The sequence below is a fragment of the Eubalaena glacialis genome, chromosome X, assembly GCF_028564815.1.
Source record: "Eubalaena glacialis isolate mEubGla1 chromosome X, mEubGla1.1.hap2.+ XY, whole genome shotgun sequence".
NCBI classification, from domain to species: Eukaryota; Metazoa; Chordata; class Mammalia; order Artiodactyla; family Balaenidae; genus Eubalaena; species Eubalaena glacialis.
The window spans coordinates 57,379,686-57,401,225 of NC_083736.1; the positions used below are offsets into that span (position 1 = coordinate 57,379,686).

The window sequence follows — 21,540 nt, forward strand, 5'->3', positions numbered from 1 at the left end:
CGATCTCTCTACAACACCTAAAACACAGTGAAAGCAATAGAAATATTGAGCAGTTATGTCACAGGGCACAACAGAGCATGTCCAGACTGGCATGACTGAGGACAGAAGATGCAGGGAAAAGGCTATTTGGGGCAACTGCAGGGCTGCAGAAACATTCGCAGATGATCAGTTGAGGGAGTGGAGGAAGGGGATCCTCCCTTTACCCAGTGAAAAGGAAAAGGAAAAAAAGAAATTCAAAACTCCCAAACTCCACCACATCAAATTAAATTCAAAAGTCATCAGCATCAGTATCATCAGGAAACTAAAAAACAATACAAACACATCTATGTTAATAATGACAAGTCAATGAATCACTCACAGGAGAGCAAAAAGATTATCTCAACAAGAAAAGGAACAAATAGAAATGTCATTTTCTGAAAGTAAAGGGGAGGGGCACAGGGTAAGAATGGAAAACTTTTTAAGAAGGGATCATGTGTTTGGAATTCATTGGTACTTCTTCCTACCAACTACAGATTTTACTTTCCCAAAACAACAGAAAACATTTTTGGTCCTTTTGCATGTGTGTGTGTGTGTGTGTGTGTGTGTGTGTGTGTGTGTGTGTGTGTACACTCAAGGTCCTGTGTGCGTGTGTGTATGTGTGTGTGTATGCGTGTGTGTGTGTATATATGTATATATATATATAAATTTCAACAGTGCTTCTCCGAAAAAAGGTCCATCTATAAATATAATTTTATTTACTTTATTTTAAAATTATCTGCCTCCCTGTTGGTATTATTTTTTGAAGGGGGTTAACCTGCTGAAGTTTTGCCAGAATGGTGACTGGCTGCGCTTGGGTTCGGTGAACTCAAAGACCTGCGACTGAGCGATGCCATCAGGGACCAGGTACTGGCCCTGGTTTAACGGGTCCTGCGGTGGTGGGTAGGAAGGAGGAACTGAGCGAGCAGAGGTGACACCTAGAGTAGACGGGAGATCAAAGGGAAATGGTATAAATTAAGTAGCAAGGGGCTTCTCAAAGCACCTAGTGCCCACTTTTAATCCTTATTTCTATTCAGAACAGAATAGGCTGAGGCACACAGCATATGATTCAGAATACAAGGATGATCTCTCTGCTGCTCCCAAATACCTTTTTCATCTGCTGGTCAGTGTCTGAAATTTCAACATTATAGCTTCTCTGTTTGCCTTTGTTTGACAACGTGATGCCATTACCCTGGAAGTAGTATCATATTAAGCCATCATATAACATATTAAGACATTCACACTTCGGTGGGAAGGAACCACTTCTTTTCTAAAAGCCAGTATTTTGTTGTTTTGTTTTTGTTCTTGTTATTGTTTTCCAGCTTTATTGAGATGTAACTGACATACAATATTGTGTAAGTTTAAGGTATGCAATGTGATGATTCATTATACATATATATTGTGAAATAATTACCACAATAAGGTTAGTTAGCACATCCATCACCTCACACAATTACCTTAAGTATACAATAGAGTATTGTTAACTATATTAACCATACTGTACATTATATCTCCAGAACTATTTCATCATATAACTAGAAGTTTGTGCCCTTTGACCAACATCGCCCCACTTTCCTCAACCCCAACCCCTGGCAACCAGCAATCTACTTTCTGTTTCTATAATTTTGCCTTTTTCAGATTGCATATATAAGTGACATATTGTATTTGTATTTTTCTGTCTGACACTTCACACAGCATAACTCCCTAAAGACCATCCATATTTCCATAAATGGCAGGATTTCCTTCTTTTTATGGTTGAATAGTATTCCACAGTGTGTGTGTGTGTGTGTGTGTGTGTGTGTCTTTATTGGGTGTATGGTTTATAAAAAGTTCTAGCCTTTTCATTTTGTTGATTGTCCTTCTTTTGCTGTGCAGAAGCTTTCTAGTTTGATGTAGTCCCACTTGCTTATTTTTGTTTCTCTGGCTTGTGCTTTAGGTGTCATATTCAAAAACTCATTGCCAAGATCAATGTTGAGGAGTATTTTCCCTGTTTTCTTCTAGGAGTTTTACAGATGTGGGTCTTACACTTAAGTCTTTAATCCGTTTTGAGTTAATTTTTGTGAGTGGTGTAATATAGGGGTCCAATACAGTCCTTTGCATGTAAACATCCAATTTTCCCAATACCATTAATAAAAGAGACTATCTTTCCCACACTGAATATTCTTGGCCTCCTGACAAATATTAGTTGACCATAAGTGTGGGTTTATAATTGGGCTCTTGATTCTGTTCCATTGATCTATATGCTGGTTTTTATGCTAGTACCATACTTTTTTGATTACTATAGCTTTGTAATATAGTTTGAAATTGGGATGCATGATTGCCCTCAGCTTTGTTCTTCTTTATCAGAATTGCTTTGGTAAATTGGGGTCTTTTGTGGTTCCATATGAATTTTAGGAGTGTTTTCTCTCCTTCTATGAAAAATGCCATGGAATTTGAGATAAGGATTACAGCAAGTATACAGATGGCTTTGTATAGTAAGGACATTTTCACAATATTAATTCTCGTCATCCATGAATATGGGATATCTTTCCATTTATTTGTGTCTTCTTCAATTTCTTTCATAAATGTCTAATAGATTTCAATGTGCAGATCTTTAACCTTCTTGGTTAAACCTATTCCTAAGTATTTTACTATTTTGTGCTATTGCAAAGGGGATTGTGTCCTTAATTTCTCTTTTGGATGTTTGTTGTTAGTGAAACACAACTGATTTCTGTACACTGATTTTGTATCCTGAAACATTACTGAATTTCTTTATTATTCTAATATTATTATTTCTTGGGATAGTCTTTAGAGTTTTCTATGTATGAAATCATATCATCTGTAAACAGAGACAGTTTGACTTCTCCCTTTCTGACTTTAATTGCTTTTTATTGCCTGACTGCTCTGGCTAGGACTTCAAGAGCTATGCTGAATAGGAGTGGTGATGTTTAGAATCCTTGTCTTATTCCTGAACTTACAGGAAAAGCTTTCAAACTTTCACCTCTGAATATTATGTTATTAGTGGTGAGCTTGTCATAAAAAGCATTGATTATATTGAGATATGTTCTTTGTATACCCAATTTATTGAGAATTTTTATCACAAAAGATGTTGAATTTTGTAAAATGCTTTTTCTGCATCTATTGAGGTAATCATGTGATTTTTATCTTTCATTCTATAAATGTGGTGTGTCACATTTATTGATTCGCATATGTAGACCATGCTTGCATCCTAGAGATGAATCCCACTTGATGATGATGCATGATCCTTTTATGCGCTGTTGAATTTGGTTTGCTAGTATTTTGTTGAGAATTTTTACATCTATATTCATCAAGGATATCTAGTAGTATCTTTATCCAGCTTTGGTATTGGGGTAATGTTAGCCTCATAAAATGAGTTTGGGAGTGTTCCTTTTAGATTTTTGACTAGTTTGAGAAGGACTGGTGTTAATTCTTTTTTAAATGTTTCATGGAATTCACCAGTGAAACCATCTATCTGTTCCTGGGCTTTTCTTTGTTGGGAGGTTTGACTACTGATTCAACCTTCTCACTTGTTATTTGTCTGTTCAGATTTTGTATTTTTCCCTAATTTGAGACATAATAGACATATTACATTGTATAAGATTAAGGTGTACAACATAATGATTTGATATATGTATATACTGCAGAAAGATAAGCACATTAAGGTCACTTAACATCCATCACTTCACATAGTTACACGTTTTTTCTTTTGATGAGAACTTTTACAATCTACTCTCTTAGCAACTTTCAAATATACAATACAGTTTTGCTAACTATAGTCTTCATGCTGTACGTTACTTCCTCAACCTCATTTATTTTATAACTGAAAGTTTGTACCTTTTGACCACATTCACCTATTTCCCCTACCCAACACCACTCGCATGTGGCAAACACCAATCTCTTCTCTGTTTCTACAAGTTCAGTTTTATTAGATTCCCCATATAAGTGAGATCATACAGTATTTGTCTTTCTTTGTCTGAATTATTTCATTTAGCATAACGCCTTCCAGGTTAGTCCATGATGTGGAAAAGACAAGATTTCCCTCTTTTTACAGCTGAATAATATTCCATTGTGTGTGTCTTTGTATATATTTATTTTATTCATTTATCTGTCAAAGGACACTTAGGTTATTTCTATGTCTTGGCTATTATGAATAATGCAGTAACAAACATGGGGTACAGATACCTCTTCAAGATAGTTATTTCTTTTCTTTAGATATATACCCAGAACTGGAATTGAATTATATGGTAGCTCTATTTTTAATTTTTTTACAAACCTCCATACTGTTTTCCATAGCAGCTGTACCAACTTACATTCCTACCAACAGTATAAAAGTGTCTCTTTTCTCTACATCCTTCCCAGCACTTGCCAGCACTTGTCTTTTGATAACAGCCTTTCTGAAAGGTGTGAGGTAATATCTCATTGTGGTTTTGATTTGCGTTTCCTGATGATTAATGATGCTGAGGTACTTTTCGTGTACCTGTTGGCTGTTGGAATATTTTCTTTGGAAAATGTCTACTTAGGTCTTTTGCTTATTTTTTAAAAATTAATTTTTATTGGAATATAGTTGATTTACAATATTGTGTTAGTTTCTGCTGTATAGCAAAGTGAATCAGTTAAACATATACATATATCTGCTCTTTTTTAGATTACTTTCCCATAAACGTCATTACAGAGTATTGAGCAGAGTTCCCTGTACTATACAGTAGGTTCTTATTAGTTATTTATTTTATATATAGTAGTGTGTATATGTCAATCCCAATCTCCCAATTTATCCCTCTCTCCCTTTCCACTTTGGTAACCATAAGTTTGTTTTCTATATCTGTGACTCTATTTTTGTTTTGTAAATAAGTTCATTTGTACCATTTTTTAGATTAGACATATAAGCAATACCATATGATATATGACTTACTCTGACTTACTTCACTCAGTATGACAATCACTAGGTCCATCCATGTAGCTGCAAATAGCATTATTTTGTTCTTTTTTATGGCTGAGTAATATCCCATTGTATATATGTACCACATCTTCTTTATCCATTCATCCATTGATGAACATTTAGGTTGCTTCCATGTCCTGGCTATTGTAAATAGCGCTGCGATGAACATTGGGGTGAATGTTTCTTTTTTTTTAAACATCTTTATTGGAGTATAAATGCTTTACAATGGTGTGTTAGTTTCAGCTTTATAACAAAGTGAATCAGCTATACGTAAACATATATCCCCATATCTCCTCCCTCTTGTGTCTCCCCCCCCCCACCTCCCTACTAACAAATGTAAAATAGATAGCTAGTGGGAAGCTGCTGCATAGCACAGGGAGATCAGCTCGGTGCTTCATGTATCTTTTTGATTTATGGTTTTCTCTGGATATATGCTTAGGAGAGGGATTGCTGGATCATATGGTAGCTCTATTTTTAGTTTTTTAAAGAACCTCCATACTTGTTCTCCATAGTGGCTGTACCAATTTACATTCCCACCAACAGTGTGGAAGGGTTCCCTTTACTCCACACCCTCTCCAGCATTTGTTTGTAGACTTTATGATGATGGCCATTCTGACCGGTCTGTGGTGATACCTCATTATAGTTTTGATTTGCATTTCTCTAATAATTAGCAATGTTGAGCATCTTTTCATGTGATTTTGGCCATCTATATGTCTTCTTTGGAGGAATGTCTATTAGATCTTCTGCCCACTTTTTGATTGGGTTGTTTGTTTGTTTATTTTTTTTGATATTGAGCTGCATGAGCTGTTTGTATATTTGGAGATTAATCCCTTGTCAGTTGCTTCGTTTGCAAATATTTTCTCCCATTCTGTGGGTTGTCTTTTTTTTTTTTTATGGTTTCCCTTGCTGTGCAAAAGCTTTTAAGTTTAATTGGTCCCATTTGTTTATTTTTGTTTTTATTTTCAGTACTCTAGGAGGTGGATCCAAAAAGATATTGCTGCAACTTATGTCAAAGAATGTTGTGCCTATGTTTTCCTCAAAGAGTTTTATAGTATCTGGTCTTACATTTAGGTCATTAATCCACTTTGAGTTTATTTTCGTGTGTGGTGTTAGAGAATGTTCTAGTTTCATTCTTGTACATATAGCTGTCCAGTTTTCCCAGCACCATTCATTGAAGAGACTGTCTTTTGTCCACTGTATTTCCTTGCCTCCTTTGTCGTAGATTAATTGACCATAGGTGCATGGGTTTATTTCTTGGCTTTCTATTCTGTTCCACTGATCTATATTTCTATTTTTGTGCCACTACCATACACTTTTGGAAATGATTTTTTTAAATTTTTGTTTTATATTGGAGTTGATTAATAATTTTGTGTTAGTTTCAGGTGTACAGCAGAGTGATTCAGTTATACACACAGATGTATCTATTCTTTTTCAGATTCATTTCCCATTTAGGTTATTACAGAGTATTGATCAGATTTCCCTGAGCTATACAGTAGGTCTTTTTGATAACTGTAGCTTTGTAGTATAGTCTGAAGTCAGGGAGCCTGATACCTCCAGCTCCATTTTTCTTTCTCAGGATTACTTTGGCTATACAGTCTTTTGTTTCTATATAAATTTAAAAAAATTGTTCTGGTTCTGTGAAAAATGCTATTGGTAATTTAATAGGTATTGCATTGAATCTGTAGATTGCCTTGGGTAGTGTACTCATTTTGACAATATTGATTCTTCCAAACCAAGAACATGGTATACCTTTCCATCTGTGTCACCTTCAATTTCTTTCATCAGAGTCTTATAGTTTTCAGAGTACAGGTCTTCTGCCTCGTTAGGTAGGTTTATTCCTAGGTATTTTATTCTTTTTGATGCGATGGTAAATGGGATTGTTTCCTTATTTTCTTTCTGATTTTTTCTGTTAGTGTGATTTCTGAGTGTTAATTTTGTATCCTGCAACTTTACCAAATTCATTGACACGCTTTAGTAGTTTTCTGGTAACATCTTCAGGATCATCAATGTATAGTATCATGTCATCTGCAAACAGTGACAGTTTTACTTCTTTTCCAGTTTGGATTTCACTCATTTCTTTTTCTTCTCTGGTTGCTGTGGCTAGGACTCCCAGAACTTGAATAAAAGTGGCGAGAGTGGACATCCTTTTCTTCTTCCTGATCTTAGAGGAAATGCTTTCAGCTTTTTACCATTGAGGGTGATGTTAGCTGTGGGTTTGTTGTATATGGCCTTTATTATGTTGAGGTAGGTTCCATCTATGCCCACTTTCTGGACAGCTTTTATCATAAATGGGTGTTGGAAATGTAAAAAGCCTTTTCTGCATCTATTGAGATAATCATATATTTGTTATACTTTTTAATTTGTTAATGTGGTATATCAGTGACTAATTTGGGGATAATGAAAAATTCTTGTATCCCTGGGATAAATCCCACTTGATTGTAGTGTTTGATCCTTTTAATGTATTGTTGGATTTGGTTTGCTAGTATTTTGTTGAGGATTTTTCCATCTATGTTCTTCAGTGATATTGGCCTGTAATTTTCTTTTCTTGTGGTATCTGTGTCTGGTTTTGGTATTAAGGTGATGGTGGCCTCGTAGAATGAGTTAGGGAGTGTCTCCCCCTGCTATATTTTGGAAGAGCTTCAGAAGGATAGGTGTTAACTCCTCTCTAAATGTTTGACAGAATTTGCCTGTGAAGCCATCTGATAGTGGACTTTTGTTTGTGTGAAGTTTTTAAAATAAGTTTCAATTTCAGTACTTGTGATTGTTCTATTTATATTTTCTATTTCTTCCTGGTTCAGTCTTGGGAGATTTTACCTTCCTAAGGATTTGTCCATTTCTTCTAGGTTGTCCATTTTATTGGCATATAGTTGCTTGTAGTAGTCTCTTATGATCTTTTGTATTTCTGTGTTGTCCGACGTAACTTCTTTTTCATTTCTAATTTTAGTGATCTGAGCCCTATCCCTTTTTTTCTTGATGGGGTTGGCTTAAAGTTTATCAATGTTGTTTATCTTTTCAAAGAACCAGCTTTTAGTTTCACTGTCTTTTCTCTTGTTTTCATCATCTCTATTTCATTTGTTTCTGTTCTGATGTTTATGATTTCTTTCCTTGTACTAACTTTGGGTTTTGTTTGTTCTTATTTCTCTAGTTGCTTACAGTGTAAGTTTTTGTTGTTTATTTGTGATTTTTCTTGGTTCCTGAGGTAAGACTGCATTGCTCCAAACTTCACTCTTAGAACTGCTTTTGCTGTGTCCCATAAGTTTTGGATCATCATGTTTTCATTTTCGTCTGTCTCTAGGTATTTTTGAATTTCCTCTTTGATTTCTTCAGTGATCTATTTGTTGTTCAGTAACATATTGTTAGCCTCCAGGTGTTTGTGTTTTTTGCAGTTTTTTTTTTCATGTAGTTGATTCCTAATCTCAACATTGCAGTTGGAGTGCTGGCTTGATATAATTTCAATTTTCTTAAATATAATGAGGCTTACTGTATGGTACACCATGTTATCTATCCTGGAAAATGTTCTATGTGCACTTGAGAAGAATGTGCATCTTCTCCTTTTAAATGGAATATTCTATAAATATCAATTAAGTCCATTTGTCTAATGTGTCATTTAAGCTTTTGTTTCCTTATTGATTTTCTGTCTGAATGATCTGTCAATTGATGAAAATGGGGTGTTAAAGTGTCCCAATATTATTGTGTTACTGTCAATTTCTCATTTTATGGCTGTAAGAATTTGCCTTATATATTGAGGTGCTCCTATGTTGGGTGTATAAATATTTACAATTGTTATATCTTCTTCTTGGATTGATGCTTTGCTCATTATGTGGTGTCCTTCTTTGTCTCTTGTAACAGTCTTTATTTCAAAGTCTATTTTGTCTGATATGAGTATCACTACTCCAGCTTTCTTTTGATTTCCATTTGCATGGAATACCTTTTTCCATCCCCTCATTTTCAGTCTGTATGTGTCTCTAGATTTGATGTGGGTCTCTTGTAGACAGCATATATGTGTCTTTTTTTTTTTTTAATTCGGATATAGTTGTTTTACAATGTCATGTTAGTTTCTACTGCACAGCGAAGTGGAGTTCCCTTTGCTATACAGCAGGTTCTTGATAGTTTTCTATTTTATACATATTAGTATATATATGTCAATCTCATTCTCCCAATTCATGCGACCACCATCTCCCCTTGGTGTCCACACATTTGTTCTCTACATCTGTGTCTCTACTTCTGCCTTGCAAACTGGTTCATCTGTACTATTTTTCTAAATTCCACATATATGTGTTAATATACGATATTTGTTTTTCTCTTTCTGACATACTTCAGTCTGTATGACAGTCTCTAGGTCCATCCATGTCTCTACAAATGACCCAATTTTGTTCCTTTTTATGACTGAGTAATATTCCATTGTATATATATACCACATCTTCTTCTTCTTTTTTAAATCAATTCAGCCAGTCTATGGCTTTTTGTTTGAGCATTTAATCCATTTACATTTAAGATAATTACTGATCTGTATGTTCTTAATGCTATTTTGTTAATTGTTTTGGATTAGTTTCTGTAGTTCTTTTTTCTTCCCTTTTTGTTCTCTTCTCTTGTGATTTGATGACTATCTTTAGTGTTGTGTTTGGATTGCTTTTTCTTTTTTTGTGTGTTTGTATCTGTTCTAGATTTTTGCTTTCTGCTTACCATGAGGTTTTGATATAACAGACTACATATATACAAGATTTTTTAAAGTTGCTGGTCTCCTAATTTCAAATGGATTTCCAATATCCTGCATTTGTACACTCCTCTTCTCACTATTGTTGTTTTTGTTATCATATTTTGTGTGGATGTTTGCCTACCTTTACTGTATGTTTGCCTTTACTGTTGCACTTTCCCATTCATAATTTTCTTGTTTCTAGTTGTGGTCTTTTCTTTTCCATCTAGAGAATTTCCCTTAGCATTCGTTGGTTTGGTGGTGGTGAATTTTCTTAGCTTTTGTTTGTAAAGCATTTGCTTTTTCCATGGAATCTGAATGAGAGCCTTGCTGGGTAGAGTATTCTTGGTTGTGTTTTTTCCCTTTCATGGCTTTAGATATATCGTGCCACTCCCTTTGGGGCTGCAGAGCTACTGCTGAACAATCAGCTGATAACTTTATGGAAATTCCCTTGTGTGTTATTTGTTGCTTTTCCTTTGTTGCTTTTAATATTTTCTCTGCCTTAATTTTTTGTCAATTTTATTAATATGTGCCTCAGTATGTTCCTCCTTGGGTTTATCCTGTATGAGACTCTCTGTACTTCCTGGTCTTGAGTGGGTGTTTCCTTTCCCATGTTAGGGAAGTTTTTGGCTATTATCTCTTTAAATATTTTCTCAGGCCCTTTCTCTCTCTCTTCTCCTTCTGAGACCCCTATAATGCAAATGTTTGTGCATTTTATGTTGTCCCAGAAGTCTCTGAGACTGTCCTCATTTCTTTTCATTCTTTTTTCTTTATTCTGTTTTGCAGCAGCAATTTCCCCCAATCTGTCTTCCAGCTCACTTATTCGTTCTTCTGCCTCACTTTTTCTATTGATTCCTTCTAGTGCATTTTTCATTGCAGTTATTGTATTGTTTAATCTTTGTTTGTTCTTTAAAGCTTCTAGTGCTTTATTAAACATTTCTTGTATCCTACTGGTCTGTGCTCCATTCTTTTTCTGGCATCTTGAATCATCTTTACTGTCATTACTCTGGATTATTTTTCAGATAGGTTGCCTATCTCCACTTCACTTAGCTGTTCTTCTGGGGTTTTGTCTTGTTCTTTCGTCTGGAACATATTTCTCTGCCATCTCATTTTGTCTAGATTTCTGTCTTTGTGGTCTCCGTTCCTCACACTGCAGGACTGTAGTTTTTCTTGCTTCTGGTGTCTGCACTTTGCTGGGTGAGGTGGGTCCAGGGGCTTGTACAGGCTCCCTGGTGGGAGAGACTGGTGTCTGCCCACTGGTGGGTGGAGCTAGATCTTGTCCCTCTGGAGGTAAGGCCATGGCAAGAGGTGTGTTTATAGGTGGTTGTTGGCTCAGGATGACTTTAGGCAGCCTGTCTGCTGATGGGTGGGGCTGTGTTCCCACTATGTTCATTGTTTGGTCTGAGGCCTCCAAGTGCTGGATCCTACAGGCTGTTGTCCAGGTCTTGGTGTCAATATGATGACCTCTGGGAGAGCTCATGCTGATCAATATTCCTTGGAGCCCCCACCACCAGTGCCCTTGTTCCCACAGTGACCCACAGCCGACCCCTGCCTCCCTAGGATACTCTTCAAGACCCGCAGGTAGGTCTGGCCCAGGATCCTATGGAGTCACTGCTTTGCCCTGGGTCCCAGTGCACGTGAAACCTTGTGTGCTCCCTCCAAGGGTGTAGTCTGTTTCCCCCAGTCCTGTGGAACTCGTAGACTCAAGCCCACTGGTCTTCAAAGCCAAATGCTTTGTGGGCTCCTCTTCCCATTGCCAGACCCCCAGGCTGGGGAGACTGACGTGGGGCTCAGAACTCTCACTCCTGTAGGAGAACCTCTGTAATATAATAATTTTCCAGTTTGTGGGTTGCCCACTTGGTGGGTATAGGATTTGATTATATTGCAGAAGCACCCCTCCTACCATCTCATTGTGGCTTTCTCTTTGTCTTTGGGTGTAGAGTACATATTTTGGTAGGTTGGGGTCTTTTTTGTCGATGGTTGTTCAGCAGTTAGTTTTGATTTTGTTGTTTTTGTGAGAGGAGGTAAGCTCAAGTCCTTCTACTCTGCCATCTTGTCTCCTGCCCCTGTCATACTTTCTTCTTCACGTTTTCGTGTTACTAATTATCATCCTTTCATTTCAGCTTGAAGAACTTTCAGCATTTATTGTAAGATAAGTCTAGTGGTGATTAATTCTTTCAGCTTTTTTTTTTTTTTTCGGTCTGGGAAATTCTTTTTCTCTCCTTTATTTCTGAAGACAACTTTTCTGGGTACAACATTCTTGGTTGGGTGTTATTTTCTTTCAGTACTTTGAATATATCATTCCACTCTCTCCTTGCCTGCTAGGTTTCTGTTGAGAAATCTGCTGATAGCCTTATGCAGGTTCCCATGCATATGAGAATCGTTTTTTCTCTTGCTGCTTTTAACCTTCTCTTTTTGTCTTTGATTTTAGACAGCTTTATTATAATGTATCTTAGAGAAGACCATCTTGGGTTGAATTATTTGGAGACCAGTGAGCCACATGAACTTAGATATCAAAATATCTACCCAGAATTGGGAAGTTCTAGTCATTATTTATTTAAATGATCTTTCTTCCCCTTTCTCCCTCTCTTCTCCTTCTGGGACTCCAATATTTTGTAGATTGTTAATCTTAATTTTATCCTATAAGTCACACAGGCATACTTCACTCTTTTTCATTCTTTTTTTTTTTTTCCTACTCTGACTAGTCAATTTCAAATGAGCTTTCTTTGACTTCACAGACACTTTCTGCTGGCTCATCAGGTCTGCTATTGATGCTCTCTATTGTATTTTTCATTTCATACATTGTATTCTTCAGCTCTATAATTTAGTTCTTTTTATGATTTCTACTCTGTTAAATTTCTTATTTTGTTCATGATGTTTTCCTGATTTTGTTGAATTGTTTTTCTTGTAGCTCACTGAGCTTCCTTAAAACAACTATTTTAAATTGTTTATCATGCAAATCACAGATCTTCTGGTCTTTGTGTGTCAGCTTCTGGAAATTATTGCATTCCATTGATGATGTCTTGTTTCCTTGATTTTTCATATTCCTTCTAGTCTTGTGTTGCTGTCACCTCCTCCAGTTTTTATTGACTGGCCTCTTCTATACATCCAATCATAGATTATTTGGTCTGGAACTTCTCCACTGGACTCCCAGACTTTTACAAAAACACTCTCATCTGTTGGTGAAAATCTGTGTTCTTTAGGGAGATGACAGTAGAAAACTATTTTGTCATTTTGATGATGTCGTCAGTTTTCAAAGATGGTAAGTGTCAAAAATACAAGGGTTCCAGAGGCCAAACAATTATATGTAGATATTAGGGAGGGAGTTTGGGGAGTGCTCATTTTAATTTTTTAATTAAGCTTTTTATTTTGAGATCACTGTAGATTCACATGCAGTTGTAAGAGAAAATATAGAGATATACCTTGCACCCTTTACTCAATTTCTCCAATGATAGCATTTTGTAAAACTATATTACAATATTACAGCTAGGATATTAACATTGTTACAGGATACAGTCAAGAGACAGAACATTTCTATCATCACAAGGATTACTCGTGTTACTCTTTTATAACCACACTCACTTCTTTCCTTTCCCTACTCCCTCCTTAACCCCTGGCAACCACTAATATGTTCACTATTTCCAAATTATATCATCTGAAGAATGTTATATAAATGGAGTTATACCATATGTAACCTTTGGATATTGGCTTTTCTCAACAGCATGAATCCTTAGAAATTCTCCCAAGTTGGTTTATGTACCAATAGTTGGCTCCTTTTTATTGATGTGTTATATTCCATGGTATAGATGTACCAGAATCTGCTTAATTACACCCATTGAAAGACATCTACATTGTTTCTAGTTTGGGCTATTATGAAAAAGCTGCTATGGGTGTTTGTTTAGAAGTTTTTAAGTGACAATAAGTTTTTGTTTCTCTGGGATAAATGCTCAAATGTGTCATTGCTGGGTCATTTGGTAGTTGTATGTTTTATGTCTTAAGAAACTACCAAACTATTACATAAAATAGTGGCTGTACTGTTTTACATTCTCACCAGCAAGGTATGAATGATTCTGTTTCCATGCACCCTTGCTAACATTTGGTGTTTTCACAATTTTTTTCTATTTTAGCCTCTGTAATAGATATGTAGTGATATCTCATTGTGGTTTTAATTTGCATATTTCCAATGATTAATGATGTTGAACATCTTTTCATGTGTTTAACTGATATCCATATATCCTCTTCAGTGAATTATCTGTCTTTTGCCCATTTTCTAATTGGAGTGTGTAGTTTTGTTTGTTTGTTTGTTTTTACTATTGAGTTTTTTTTAATTTATTCATTTATTTATTTATTTTTGGCTGTGTTGGGTCTTCGTTTCTGTGCGAGGGCTTTCTCTAGTTGCGGTGAGTGGGGGCCACTCTTCATCGCGGTGTGCGGGCCTCTCACTGTCGCAGCCTCTCTTGTTGCAGAGCACAAACTCCAGACGCACAGGCTCAGTAGTTGTGGCTCACGGGCCTAGTTGCTCTGCAGCATGTGGGATCTTCCCAGACCAGGGCTCAAACCCATGTCCCCTGCATTGGCATGCAGATTCTCAACCACTGCGCCACCAGGGAAGCCCTTACTATTGAGTTTTGAGAGTTCTTTATATATTCTAGATACCAATGTTTTGTCAGATACATGGTTTGCAAATATCTTCCCTAGCCTGTAGCTTGTTTTTTCATCCTCTTTAAATGGTCTTTCACGGGGCAAAATTTTCTATTTTGATGAGGTTGATTTTATCAATTTTTTATTTTATAGTTCAAGCTTTTGGTGTCAGTTCTAAGAACTTCTTTGCCTAGACCTAAATCCTGATGATTTTCTCCTACTGTTTTCTAAAATTTTTGCAGCTTTAAATTTAAGTTCATTATCTATTTTGAGTTAATTTTTATAGGGTGTGAAATTAGGTTGAGATTATTTTTACTTTTGGCCTGTGGAAGCCCAGTTGCTTCAGTGCCATTTGTTTAAAAGGCATCCTTCCTCCACTGAATTGCTTTTGTACCTTTGTGAAAAATCAGTTGGGCATATTTGTGTAGGTCTGTTTTTGGTTTCTCTATTCTGTTCCATTGATCTAACATGTCTATCCCTCTACCAACACCAAACTGTCTTGGTTATTGTAGCTATATAATTAGTTTTGAAATCAGGGTAGACTTATTATTCAAACTTTATTCTATTTCAAGTTTATTTTAGTTATTCTGGGGTACTCATTTGATTTTGACCTGGCCCTAAAGCCTCTGGAGATGGGGACAGTACTCATGGCCCTAGGGAGCTCCATGATGACAAACTGAAATGGGTTGATGGACCAGGAATTAGCAACCAACTCCCAAGAAGTTATATATCAATTCTTAAAAACAATGCAGTGTAAAAAGGCAAATATAAAGTGAAAAGGCCTCCCTTGGAGCTAGGCTCTGTCCTCTTTGCTTTTTTTCCAGCCAGGCTTCCCCTCCTCCAGAAGAGTAGTAATAAGGTCCCATGGCATTACAGATTGTGTTGGAATCTGTATTAAATCTGAATTAGAGAAATCCTAACAACAATGCTCCCCATCATTTCCAGGAAGGGGTTATTGGAAGGATTAAGAAAGCTGGCTTTCTCAGGTATCTGAGAGAACTCCCTTCTTGCTCTTCCTATGTATATGATAAAACTATTGAACTACTAAGCTGTACAATCACTTCTACATGTGTAGTGCCCTTGAGTCTCAAAATATATCAGTCACCACAGCCCTGGACTAGGAGAGCCTTGAAAACTCGAAATAGAAATAAGGGAATCAATTTTTAGGAATTCTGTGAAGTTTGAGACTAGATAAGTTTCTTTGAAGACTTCAGGATTGCTATTAAACATGGAAAGCTGTTTAGGTGAACCATTGTTTAAATATTGGGAGACAAGAGAGGACCTGCAAGGGATAGCCTTGAGACAAGGCAGAGAAGGAACCTGACACAAAGGTTTTGTATGAGTGAGTAGGGCTGTTTTCTAGTTCGTTGCTTTGTGCATGTTCCTCTGCTTTATGGTTTCTCAGTGAAAAGATAAGCCAGTCTCAGATAGACTTGAGGGAACTTGGGCTGAGGTAAAGGAACACCATCCCATCATGAAGGTCAGTGTGGTAGGGACAGTGGAGGAATTCAGAGTGAGAGAAGCTCAGGAGGTGAGAGCCTCCAGGAGACAGAGGTTGGCCACTCGGACAGTAACCCCTTTGTAGCCTGAGGACTGTCCAGGTGGCTGGGGCTCATATCTCTAAGGAAGAAGCACATTCTCTCAAAGGATTCTCCTATTCATACAGATCATAGACTTACTGTTATTAACTCCAGATTACTTTCAAAACTGTCATGTTTTCACCCCTAAGAAGTTAGGGGTGGTTGCCTTTAATTCCCTATCTAAAGCGAATCATATTTCCATGATGAGGGAAAGTGCCAATGAGGGCCTCCCAAGAGTAAGAAGCAACAAACAGTTAGAAGGAAGGCCATGTCTAGCCAAAGGCCCAAGCTAGGTGCAATCCTCAATTGGAAATCAGATCTTCACAGGCACTCAGCCTCCTCAATGAAAAGGAACCTCATTAGGAATAATTAAGGGTGCTTTATGTGGCTGCTAGAATTTCAGGCAACTTGAATCTGATCATTTTATATGGTGACTCATTCTGAACCAAAGAGCCCTTTAAAAGAGCACAAGGGAGGACCTAGGGAAAGTGAAGTCTCATTAAGATTGCCTACCCTGGGGACAATGATAGTGGCTGTCAGTAATAGAAAGAGCTGTCAGTAATTGAGGCAAGATAAAAAAGTGAGCTGTTCTTTCCCATCATGGAGGATCATCAGAACCCTGAGATGGAGAAGAGAGAGCAGAGGACTTGGAGTCAAGCTGACTTAAGTTCAGAGTCACTTTATCCCAGAGATCCTCAGTTTCTTCATCTGGAAAATGGGGCTAATAATGCCTACCTTTTCAGGGGTACCATAAAAATGAAATGAAGGAACTTATATAGAATGACTGGTACTGAATAGCTTCTTGAAAAAAAGAAGGGATAGTTCCTACCTTTTGTTCAATTAAGCATTTTAATTTTTTCTAGTTCAGGAAAATGAGAAAATAAGGCTTCATTTCATATTCAAATTGATCCCCAAGGTATTTTTCTTTTTTAAATACTTTATGGTTCAAAAAGAGAATAACTATCTGAATCTTCTGTCTAGGTTCAGTTTGAAGTTGTCCATTCTGATTTGGGGTTCCTGATTTTGCAAATGCTCCCAAACCAATGAAAGAATTGTTATGCACATATCCCTAATATATTTATACATATTAATAAATTATACAAATTTACTATTGTCCAACTGTTTGTAAATTGTTAGTAAAGTTTAGTTTTTCTCTTTTATTTAAGTGAAAATAAAGGAAACAGAGGTTCTATTTTTTACCTGTACCCAATGTGCTATCTTTAGACATGACTGCCTTAAATTATTCACTCCTAAGCCTTAAGTCTTTTAAGACCATTTGCCAACTGTCATCAGGGACACCTGGGTATCTGGACATTTCCCACCACCCCAAGTGAACTTCAGCATGGAAACAAGCCTAGGAATATGCAAGCACATAGCCTATGGCTTCTCAGTCTCACAACGAGAGTGGGTGAGGTCAGGGAGGTTGTAGTTAAAGACAGTTTTACCTTTTTGTTTCGGGACTTTTCTCACAGTCATTGCAGCCTGCCTCTTCTGATTTTCAGAAATTTCAAAGCCTATAACATAAAAATACATGACTTTGTTATGAGAAACATAGACCTTTCTTAAATGTATAAATTAGTACAACTTTTCTGGAAGAGTAATTTTGCCAAGATATATCAAAAGTCTTGAAAAGCAAAAAAAGGAAAGTGGTCAGAAACTTGGACAAAGACTTACAACAATGCATTTCAATGTATAGAGGGGCAAAAAAGTGAGATCATGAGTTAAGAGGCTGTTAAATGAAGAATGGTTGAATAAAATATGGTGTAAAGTGGAAAAATATTTCACAACCAAAAGCAAAAACACAAAGAAAAGGAAAAAAATGAGTCAAAGATAAGTGATTACAACAGAAAATGTATATAGACTTAACGAAACTTTCAGAAGGAGAAAAAAAATTGAATGGCAAAAAGTAATTAATGAAATAACCAAAATGTCTGTGCAAGTTCTTTGCGAATTTTTTAATTGAGTTACTTGGTTTTTGGCTAATTGAGTTGTAGGAGTTCCTTATATATTTTGGAAATTATCAGATATATGGTTTGCAAATATTTTCTCTCATTTAATAGGTTGCCTTTTTGTTCTGTTGTTTCTTTTCTTTGCTGTGCATAAGCTTTTTCGTTTTATGTAGTCCCACTTGTCTATTTTTGCTTTGCTGTCTATGCTTTTCATGTCATATCCAAGAAATCATTGCCAAAGACCAATGTCAAGAAGTATTTCTCCAATGTTTTCTTCTAGGATTTTTGCAGTCTCCAGTCATATGTTTAAGTCTTCAGTTCACTTTGAACTGATTTTCATGTATGGTATAAGGTAGGAGTTCAATTTCATTCTTTTGTATGTGGATATCCAGTTTTCACAACACCATTCATTGAAGAAACTATCCTTTCCCAATTGTGTATTCTTGGGACCCTTGTTGAAGATATGTTGAATATATACGTGTAGGTTTATTTCTGAGCTCCCTATCCTATTCCATTGGTCTATATGTCTGTCTTTATGACAGCACCATACTGTTTTAATTACTGTAGCTTTGTAATATATTTAGAATCAGGAATTGTGATGCCTCCAGCTTTGTTCTTCTTTCTCATGGGTGTATTGTGGATCCCCGTGAATTTCAGGATTGTCCTTTTTTTCTGTTTCTGTAAAAAATGTCATTGGAGTTTTAATAGGATCACATTGAGTCTATAGATGGCTTTCAGTAAAATGGATATTTTATCAACGTTGTCTTCTGTTCCATGAACACAGAATGTCTTTCTATTTATTTGTGTCTTCTTTAATTTCTTTCAGCAATATTTTGTAGTTTTCCGTGTACCAGTCTTTTACCTCCTTGGTTAAGTTTATTCCTAAGTATTGTATTCTTTCTGATGCAACTGTAAACGGGATTGTTTGCTTAATTTCTTTTTCAGAGAGTTTGTTGTTAGTGTATAGAAACACAACTTTTTTTTGTGTTGACTTTGTATCCTACTAATTTACTGAATTCATTTATTAGATGTAAGAGCTTTTTGTGGAGTCTTTAGGGTTTTCTATACATAAGATGATGTCATCTGCAAACAGGAATAATTTTACTTCTTCCTTCCTGATTTGGAGGTGTTAATTAATTAATTAAGCCTAATTGCTCTGGCTAGGACTTCCACTACTATGTTGACTAGAAGTGTTGAAAGTGGGCATCCTTCTTGTTCCTGATCTTAGAGAAAAAGCTTTCAGCTTTTCCCCCTTAACTATTATGTTAGCTGTGAGCCTTCCATACATGGCCTTTATTATATTGAGGTAAATTCCTTCTATACCTTGATAGTTTTTATCATAAAAGGGTGTTGAATTTTGTCAAATGATTTTTCTGCATCTATAAAGATGATTGTGTGATTTTTTTCCTTCATTTTGTTAGTGTGGTGTATCACATTAATTGATTTACATATGTTGAACAATCCTTGTATCCCAGGGATAAATCCCACTTGGTCATGGTGTATGATCCTTTTATTGTACTGTTGAATTTTGTTTACTAGTGTTTTATTGAGGATTTTCCCATGTATTTTGTTAGGGATATTGGCCTGCAGTTTACTTTTCTTGTAGTGGAAGGCTTAATGTTGTTAAATGCCCATTCGAACCCAAAGTCATCTACAGATTCAGTGCAATCCAATCAAAACCCCAATAGCATTTTTTACAGAAACAGAAAAATCAATCCTAGAATTCATGTGGAAACACAAAAGACCCGTAATAGCTAAAGCAATCTTGAGGGAGAAGAACAAAGCTAGAGGCATCATAATTCCTGTTTCAAAATATACTATGAAGCTACAGTAATTAAAACAGTATGGTACTGGCATAAAGACAGACATATAGACCAATTGAACAGGAGAGAGAGCCCAGAAGAAACTCACACATATACAGTCAACATATCTTTGACAAGGCTGCCAAGAGTACACAATGGGGAAAAGATAGTTTCCTCAACAAATGGTTCTGTGAAAACTGCATATCCACATGCAAAGGAATGAAATTGAACTTCTACCTTACACCATACATGAAAATCCATGCAAAGTGGACTGAAGACTTAAATGTATGACTTGAAACTGTAAAACTCCTAGAAGAAAAGAGGGAAAAATCTTCTTGACATTGGTCTTGACAATGATGTCTTGGATATGATACCAAAAGCATAGGCAACAAAGCAAAAGTAGACAAATAGGACTACATCAAACTAAAATGTTTCAGCACAGCAAAGGAAAGAAACAACAGATTAAAAAGGCAATCTATGGAATGGGAGAAAATATTTGCAAACCATATATCTGATAAGGGGTTAATTTCCAAAATATATAAGAAACTTCTATACTCAATAGCAAAAAAACAAATAACTTGATTAAAAATAATGGGCAAAGGACTTGCATAGACATGTCCTCAAAGAAGTCATATAAATGGCCAACAGGTATATAAAAGGACATCACTAATCATCAGGGAAATGCAAATCTAAACAATAATAAAATATCACTTCACTCCTGTTTAGAGAGCTATTATCAAAGAAACAAAAGATAGTAAGTATTGGCAGGAATGTAGAGAAACTGGAACCACAGTAAACTGTTGGGAATTAAAATGATTTAGTCATTATGGAAAACATTATGGAGGTTCCTCATAAAATTAAAAATAGAACTAACATATGATCCAGTAATCCCACTTCTTGGTATATATCCAAAATAACTGAAATCAGGATCTTGAAGAGATATCAGTACTCTTAGCTTCATTGCAGCATTATTCCCAATAGCCATGATATGGAAACAATCTAAATGTCTGAGGATGGATAAAGGGATAAAGAAAATGTGGTATGTATTTTTGTATACACACACACACACACACACACACACACTGGAATATTATTCAGCCCTAAAAAGGAAGGGAATTCTGCCATATGTGACAACATGGATGAATCTGGAGGACATTTGCTAATTAAAATAATGCAGTCACAGAAGGACAAATCTTGTATTTGTATGAATATGAGGTATCTAAACTAGTCAAACTCATAGATACAGAGAGCAGAATGGTGACTCTAGAGGCTGGAAGGAGGGAAAAATGGGGAGCTGCTTTTCTATAGCTATAAAGTTCCATTTACACAAGATATGAATAAGTCCTAGAGACTTCTTGTACAACAATGAGCCTATGGCTAACATTACTATATTGTGCCCTTAAAAATCTGTGAAAAGTATAGAGCTCATGGTAAGTGTTTTTGCCACTTAAAAAAAAAAAACAAGAAAGGCTGAGGTCTCCCCCAAGAGAAGAAATTTTGCCTCACAGCTTCAGACTTACAAGCCCTATAGATGACAGCTTTGGCCTATGCCCATGAGTTCAAGCCTGCCCATGACCTTTGATTCCTGACTGCCTGGAGTTGTTTAGCCAGGCTTCACAATCACATAAGGCAATTCCTTATAATAAATCTCTTAAAAATAATACATCTCCTATTGGTTATGCTTCTCTTGTTGAACCCTGACTGATACAAGGAGTTATATTAGATTCTGTATTCTTCAACTGGAGAGTTACTTATGATAAATTATGTTTGAAAAAGCAAGTTACAGAGTAATATGTATAGTATAATATAATTTTTCTAAATAAAAATAAAGTCTTATGTGTATATATGTTTATATGAGCTTAAGATTAGTACCAAAAGAGGCACACCGAACTAATACTGATTATCTCACACAGCTTAGGAGCAA

At 36.1% G+C, this 21,540-nt stretch overlaps 1 protein-coding gene across 4 annotated transcripts in view; it reads right to left on the bottom strand.

The window, feature by feature from the left end:
* Window positions 1-560: 560 nt before the first annotated feature.
* Window positions 561-21,540, bottom strand: part of ARHGEF9 (Cdc42 guanine nucleotide exchange factor 9) — a 210,561-nt gene continuing 189,581 nt past the window's right edge. For all 4 annotated transcript variants that reach the window (XM_061178455.1, XM_061178452.1, XM_061178454.1 and 1 more), the window contains 2 exons: window positions 17,311-17,379; window positions 561-953 (listed from right to left, as the gene is read on the bottom strand). In XM_061178455.1, the coding sequence (XP_061034438.1) occupies window positions 772-953; window positions 17,311-17,379 (251 nt within the window). In that variant the 3' untranslated portion in view covers window positions 561-771. The remainder of the gene's footprint in view (window positions 954-17,310; window positions 17,380-21,540) is intronic.